This window comes from Nansenia antarctica (genome assembly GCF_963989245.1).
Source record: "Nansenia antarctica genome assembly, chromosome: 17".
Lineage (NCBI taxonomy): Eukaryota > Metazoa > Chordata > Actinopteri > Argentiniformes > Microstomatidae > Nansenia > Nansenia antarctica.
The window spans coordinates 25,264,573-25,272,939 of NC_137687.1; the positions used below are offsets into that span (position 1 = coordinate 25,264,573).

The 8,367-nt window shown below is 49.3% G+C and overlaps 1 protein-coding gene across 1 annotated transcript; it reads left to right on the forward strand.

Moving 5' to 3' along the window:
* On the forward strand, positions 1-8,367 carry kng1 (kininogen 1). Its single transcript, XM_080547807.1, has 7 exons — positions 1-409; positions 954-1,070; positions 1,741-1,816; positions 2,585-2,760; positions 5,378-5,488; positions 6,577-6,675; positions 7,266-8,367. Exons 1-7 carry the CDS (start codon positions 188-190, stop codon positions 7,584-7,586), a joined length of 1,122 nt encoding a protein of 373 aa, XP_080403933.1. The 5' UTR covers positions 1-187; the 3' UTR covers positions 7,587-8,367.

Sequence of the window (8,367 nt, forward strand, 5' to 3'; positions counted from 1 at the left end):
AGTACACCCGGGCCACACGTCGCCGTCGACGGCAACTGTCAATCAATTCCAGAGTCCAGCGGTCGCTGTAGGAGAGTCCAGTAAAGGCTCTGCTCTCACATCGATCCCTGTTCTGCCACAGACCACAGCAGGAACCAGCAGAGCCAGAAACCAGGGGGGGGTTATAAGGAAGCTACGAGTCCACATCATGAGGCTGGGACTGAGGGTATGTGTGTTGGTGATGGTGGGGGTCCAGCTTTGGGCTCCAGGACTGGGGCAGGAGCCAGAGGCGGAGGGGCCGGTCGTCCCGGTGTTCTGCGATGACCCGGTCGTAGGGACCGTGGTGGACAAGGCGCTGGCTAAGTACAACAAGGGGCTTCCTCAGCATGGCAACAAACTGGCCCTCTACCAGGTCCTGGAGGCTTCAAAGGTAGGTGTCAGCATGACGAGGAGTGTCTTTGTCTTTTGGTTGTGTCGTTGAAAAATGTCTTGTCTTTGACGGTCGGACGTGAAAACGACTTACAAAGCTATGTTGTTACCTATATCTGTCAGTTTATAGCATTTTTTTGTTGGTCTACGTTATTAGTAATTGAGTAATGTTCGTAATGATGTGATAAGTGATCTGTGTGGAATCTTGAGGTCCCTGTTTTGAGAGACCTTTGAGAGGACTGTAGTGAGAGAGCAAATAATACCTTACGACGCCACAGCACAATTCTGTCTTGATTGTTAGCTTATTGTTTTGAGAAAAACTGTCATTATTCAATCGTTTTTTTGTACCCAGTTTGAAAATGAATCGCATATCGTGGAAACACTAGACACAGTATTCAAAAATCTCATTCGATAATTTTTTCCCCGATTAGAAACATTTGGCCGACTTTGCCCCGATTTGACCGATTTCTGCACATGCAAATTGGGGCCCCCTCACAATGTCCAACCCTTGAGTCACAGCTCTGTGTCTCTCTGACTGTTCGCAGGTTAAGAATGACTCGGGGTCTCTGTACGCCGTGGACTTCAACAGCAGGGAGACCAACTGTCCAGCAGAGGGAGACAAACCGTGGCAGGAGTGTGACTACCTCGCCATGGGACCTGCGGTACGGTATCTGAACCTCTTGACCTTCGACCTTCCACCTTCGACCTTATCAAAACTGGCCTGAAAATAACTCAGAAAAAAAAAATCCATGCTCGTAGTTTGACCTCTGTAGAAAGGAAGTGGTTTGGGGAGGGGGAAGGAACAGTGGAGGTAGGACAGGCTCGTTGTAATGCATAGAACACACATTCCTCCATTTTCATTCCATGCATTCCAATGAGCCCCGTCCTCCGTTTTCTACCTCCACCAGCCTCCCCTAACATCACGCCATGAGATACCTGAAGACTCTCCTAGATGTCTGTAGGCTTGAGCTTAGCAGCTTAACACAGTCTGGTGGCGCACATACTATAGAACCCATTGGTCAGATCTGGACAGTTCATAACATAAATGGACTGCACTTATATAGCGCCTTTATCCAAAGCGCTTTACAACGGCCTCTCATTCACCCATTCACACACTCATTCACACACCAATGGCGGCAAGCTGCCATGCAAGGCGCCGGCCGGCCCGCTCACTGGGAGCAATTTGGGGTTCAGTGTCTTACCCAAGACATGTGGCCAGCTGGGGCTCGAACCGCCGATCTGCCAACCTTGTGATCATTAGACGGCGGCTCTACCTCCTGCGCCACAGCCGCCCGCCCCCATAACATGATTGTCTCTTTGTTGATTCTCCAGGTGCCGAATGAGTGCAACGCCACAGTCTACGTGACAGAGCTTGGTGCAGACGTACTGACTGTTTTCTGTGACCTGAGTGAGTTCACATTCCTCTTCAGGAGATTAGGACTGCGTTCGTAAATTCACTCTGGAAATCTGATCAGCACTCATGGAATGCCTCTTGTCCGATCAAATTACTCTGTCCCTTTATGACGTTGAACCCAGTGTGCGCTCCGGCACTCTCAGAGTGAATTTACGAATGCACCCTATGAGTGTTATGTATCGGGTAGTCTACTTATACTTTTAGAACTCCCAAATGAACCAGGGGAGGCTGGGGGAGGTAGAAATCGGAGGACGGGCTCATTGTGATGCATGGAATTGCATAGGTGTCTCATACTAATCCTCATTCAATTCTATGCATTACAATGACCTCCGTCCTCTGTCTACCTCCACCAGCCTCCCCTGGTCTGCACACTGTACCAGAGTATTCATGTCAAGATTAGGTTAGAGTCCAGACTGTAAAGAGAGACAGACAGGACAGACAGACAGACAGACAGACAGACAGACAGACAGAAAGGCAGACAGACAGACAGAGAGTCCAGACTATAAAGAGAGACAGACAGACAGACAGACAGACAGACCGACCGGCCGACAGACAGACCGACAGACCGACAGACAGACAGACAGACAGTAAGACAGACAAAGGGACAGACAGACAGACAGACAGTAAGACAGACAAAGAGACAGACAGACAGACAGACAGACAGAGAGTCCAGACTATAAAGAGAGACAGACAGACAGACAGACAGACAGGCAGACAGACAGACAGACAGAAGGTATTTAACAGCCATCTCCCCCCCCCCAGTGGAGCCCCTGGTGGTCCCCGTGGTGGTGAGTCCGTGTCTGGGGTGTCCCGTGGAGATCGACGTGGAGAGTGAGGACCTGAAGACGCCGCTGAGCTTCTCCCTGGCCCAGTACAACCTCATCTCTGACTCCTCACACCACTTTGTCCTCAACCAAATCGGCTTCGCCTCCAGACAGGTGAGACCTTAAACATACCCTCCAATAAGATCTGAACCCAGGACTGAATGATAGATCTCATTCAGATACACTGTAGCCTACGACTCCTCCTCTCCTCCTCCTCCTCCTCCTCCTTCTCCGTATTCCACTCCTCCTCTCCTCCTCCTCTCCTCCTCCTCCTCCTCCGTATTCCACTCGCTTTGTCTCCGGAGGAAAAGATCTAAGGGGATCTTCAGACAGACAGACAGACAGACAGACAGACTAGACAGACAGACAGATAGACAGACAGACAGACAGACTACAGACAGACAGACAGACAGACAGACAGACTACAGACAGACAGACTACAGACTGACAGAAAGTCTGACAGACAGACTACAGACTACAGATGACAGACAGACAGACTAGACAGACAGATAGACAGACAGACAGACAGACTACAGACAGACAGAGAGACTGACAGACTACAGACAGACAGACAGACTACAGACAGACAGACTACAGACAGACAGACTACAGACCACAGACAGACAGACAGACAGACAGACTACAGACAGACTACAGACAGACTACAGACTACAGACAGACAGACTACAGACAGACTACAGACTACAGATGACAGACAGACAGACTAGACAGACAGATAGACAGACAGACAGACAGACTACAGACAGACAGAGAGACTGACAGACTACAGACAGACAGACAGACTACAGACAGACAGACTACAGACAGACAGACTACAGACAGACAGACTACAGACAGACTACAGACAGACTACAGACTACAGACAGACAGACTACAGACAGACAGACAGACTACAGACAGACAGACTACAGACTGACAGAAAGGCTACAGACAGACAGACTACAGACGACAGACAGACAGACAGACAGAGAGACAGACTACAGACAGACTACAGACAGACAGACAGACAGACTACAGACTGACAGAAAGTCTGACAGACAGACTACAGACGACAGACAGACAGACAGACTAGACAGACAGACAGACAGACTACAGACAGACAGAGAGACTGACAGACTACAGACAGACAGACTACAGACAGACAGACTACAGACAGACTACAGATAGACTACAGACCACAGACAGACAGACAGACTACAGACAGACAGACAGACTACAGACAGACAGACTACAGACTGACAGAAAGGCTACAGACAGACAGACTACAGACGACAGACAGACGACAGACAGACAGAGAGAGACAGACTACAGACAGACTGACAGACTACAGACAGACAGACTACAGACAGACAGACAGACTACAGACAGACTACAGACAGAAAGACTACAGACAGACCGACTACAGACCACAGACAGACAGACAGACTACAGACAGACAGACTACAGACTGACAGAAAGGCTACAGACAGACAGACTACAGACGACAGACAGAGAGACAGACTACAGACAGACTACAGACAGACAGACAGACTACAGACAGACTACAGACCACAGACAGACAGACAGACTACAGACAGACTACAGACAGACAGATACAGACAGACAGACAGACAATCAGAAGTGAGTGGAGGACGGAGGAGAGGATGTGAGGACTTGTGTTCCTCACGGTTGAGAAAAGGCCATAGTGTATCTGAATGAGATATATATGAGATATTGTAGATATTCAAATACTTTAAGCGTTTGCTTGGGTCTGGCTGGACAGCCAGATGGATGGGGTTTGCAATTTTGGGGCTATTCCATTTGCTCATTTGCCCATAGACGAACTCAATCAAGCACAGCAAAGTATTTGAAATTATTTCAGGTACTATTGGCATCTAGGTCTGCTAGGTATGAGCTATGACTATCTCTGGCAGTCATCATTGGTAATAAATACATACACCATAATAATCATACATACCAAGGTATGTCACTGGGTGTTCCCAGGGAAACCTCCCTTTGAAAAAATATGTTGTTGACCTCAACTTGAGATTTCCTGATTAGATAGCTTCAGTCAGTGGAGGTAGGACGGGCTCATCGTAATGCATGGAGTGGAATGAGGAATGATATAAGTGTGAAATAAACAAAAACAAAGATATGAAAAACTGTTAAAATTGTATATACAGTATATATATATATATATATATATATATATATATATATATATATATAATAGTCCTTAGGAATTCAAAATATCTGGATATGAATCTGTATGACTATTACTGTTAAAGGTCTCATAACATTCCCATTATAGTGGCTATAATGAACAAGTTTGAGAGTGGTCATGTAATCTACTGACAGAGAGTCCCGACTATGAAGAGATACAGACAGACAGACACACAGACAGACAAAGAGACAGACTACAGACTACAAGAGAGGCAGACACAGACAGACAGACAGACAGACAGACAGACAGACAGGCAGACAGACAGACAGACAGGACAGACAGACAGACAGGACAGACAGACAGACAGTAATCTACTCCTATCTGACAGAATACCTTCTTTACGGAGAGGAAGACGACGCTAGTATAACAGTTTTATGGTGTGGGTGTTGTTGGTCCCAGGAAGCTTTAACCTGTGGAGATAAGCAGATAAGCAGGCTAGCCCTCCCAACCCTCTGTTATCAAAGTCCATGACAACAACGTCTTCTCTCACTCCTCGATCACGCCCAGGTGGTTGCAGGCTTCAGGTACCATCTCAAGTTCGACATGAGGAAAAGCAACTGCTCCAAAACGGACTACAAGGACCCGACCGACGAATGTCACCCAGACGCCAAGGACGTGGTGAGAGATCAGAGTTCATCTCAGGAGCTTGTTGCTGTTTTGTTTAACATTTACATGTACAGTTACATTTTTGGCATTTAGCAGACCCCTTATTCCAAAGCAACTTACAATCGATACATTTGACTAAGCAAGTGAATCATCAGTCCACCAGTCGTAGCAGGAAGAGTAATCCAGCTCAGGACAGGGGCCATTGATAGAAGGAAAAGCCTTTTTCTATCACCTTCTTCTAAACCTAACCCTTTAAAAAAAAATATATATAGACACTGGAGAAACAGAGAAACATTACAAGGGGGGCAATAGAAGTTTTAGGGGGAACAGTAAAGGGGAAAAGCGGGTGTCTTCAGGAGACGCAGTGCTGGGGGGCAGTAGAAGTTTCAGGAGGTCTAACGATGAAGGGTTCTACTTCTCTTGATTGAGTATCAGATTATATGATGAGCTGTTATGTAACTGTAAAACTGTAATACTGGTCTCTCTGACATCTATGTATGCTGCCTGCCTGCCTGTTTCCCTGTCTGCCTACTTGCCTCCCTGCTTGCCTCCTTGCCTGTCTACCTGCCTGTTTACTTGCCTCCCTGCCTGTCTCCCTGCCTGCCTGCCTCCCTGTCTGCCTGTCTTCCTGCCTGTCTGTCTGTTTGCCTGCTGGCCTGTCTGTCTGCCTGTCGGTTTGCCTGCCTGCCTGTCTGCCTGTCTACCTCCCTCCCTCCGTCTACCTGTCTTCCTCCCTGCCCGCCTGCCTCCCTTCCTCCCTCCCTGCCTCCCTCCCTCCCTCCCTCCCTCCCTCCCTCCCTCCCTCCCTGTCTACCTGTCTTCCTCCCTGCCTGCCTCCCTCCCTCCCTGCCTCCCTCCCTCCCTCCCTCCCTCCCTCCCTCCCTCCCTACCTGTCTTCCTCCCTGCCTGCCTCCCTCCCTCCCTCCCTGCCTCCCTCCCTCCCAACCTGTCTTCCTCCCTGCCTGCCTCCCTCCCTGCCTGCCTCCCTCCCTCCCTCCCTCCCTGTCTACCTGTCTTCCTCCCTCCCTCCCTCCCTGGCTGCCTCCCTCCCTCCCTCCCTCCCTCTCTGCCTGATGGCCCATGCCTCCCTTCCTCCCTAGGAAATGGCCAACTGTAACTCCACAGTGGACGTTGCCCCGTGGAGACACGAGACCCCAGAGGCCAACGTGGAGTGTGAAGCTGGTGCCATGTCCCCTATGGTGAGACAATATTTGTGTCCCTTGTTGTATGAATTGAATAGAAACGATTGAACTGTCATTCTACCGCTGTAGTATACTGGTACTCTGGTGCTTTAGTACACTGGTACTCTGGTGTTTTAGTACACTGGTACTCTGGTGCTTTAGTACACTGGTACTCTGGTGCTTTAGTACACTGGTACTCTGGTGCTTTAGTACACTGGTACTCTGGTGCTTTAGTACACTTGTACTCTGGTGCTTTAGTACACTGGTACTCTGGTGCTTTAGTACACTGGTACTCTGGTGCTTTAGTACACTGGTACTCTGGTGCTTTAGTACACTGGTACTCTGGTGCTTTAGTACACTGGTACTCTGGTGCTTTAGTACACTGGTACTCTGGTGCGGGGAATTTTAGATTTGGACCCGGAAATTGCTAAATGTCACGCGTCAGACTTAACACAACGGGGGCATTTGTTGGTTGTCATGGTAGCGGTAGCTGGAGGGGCCATTTTGGTGGTGGTGGGTGGTGGGTCTCTCCTTTCTTTGATGTTTCTGCTGAACGGCGGTGGTGCGTCCTAACACGGAGGACCGTCCGTCTCCTCTTCCTGTCCCAGCTCCTCACCAGGAGGCGTCCGCCCGGCTGGTCTCCCCTGCGGAGCGTGATCGACTTTGCGGAGCTTCCCGCCGCCGCCGCGCCCACCACCGCCCCCGAAGCCGCCGCCCCCGCAGAGCCAGCCTTAGCCGCGGTCAAGGAAGAGTCCTCCGAGGAGTCCCAGGAGAAGGCCCCCCCCACCCTCAGCCCCGTGCACTGCCCCGCCAAACCGTGGAAGCCGTTCGTCCCCCAGGCCGGGCCGGCGCCCGCCGCCCCGGTCGTGGTGGAGGCTGCGCCGACAGTCGCCGGAGAAAGCTTCGCGGATTTGGATCTGCTGGGATAGGTGGAATCAGTAAGGGGGGGGGGGGTTAAATGGGTTAGGGGTTAGGGTGGTTGGGGTTAGCTTCCGGACCCACTAGGGTTTCCCCTAGTAAATGTATTCCATGTTCACCAGTGGAGGCAGAGATTGGAGGACGGGCTCATTGTAAATGCACGGAACGGAGAAGGAATAGTAGGAAACACACACGTTTCATATTCCGATCCGTGCATTACAGTGAGCCTGTCCTCCGGTTTCTACCTCCACCTGCCTCCACTGAGTTTTACACTGGGTGTGACCTAGTAGTAACCTAGTAGTGTATTGGGCTAGGCGTGTAGCGAAGCCTTTATGTTACAATAAGCACTAATGCTGGGAACCTTTTGTTGTGGAGAAGTCTCGATATAATCTTGCTTGAAATGATTTTAGATACTATTTGAAGCCAGGTCTGGTAGGTGTTTCTGGGTTTAATGGAAAATAAACTACAGCATAATAAACTCATGCCATGGTATCCCATGCATACCCAGGTATATCACCATAGTAACCGATAACATACCCAGGTATATCACCATAGTAACCCATGCATACCCAGGTATATCACCATAGTAACCCATGCATACCCAGGTATATCACCGTAGTAACCCATGCATACCCAGGTATATCACCATAGTAACCCATGCATACCCAGGTTTGTGATGTGTGGGTGTGAAAACAACAGCATGCAGAATCTTACTTTTGTATTCTCCCAAATTTGGCAAAGACGCATCTTGACTGTTTGATACTAAAAACAAATAAAAACGTATTCACTTTT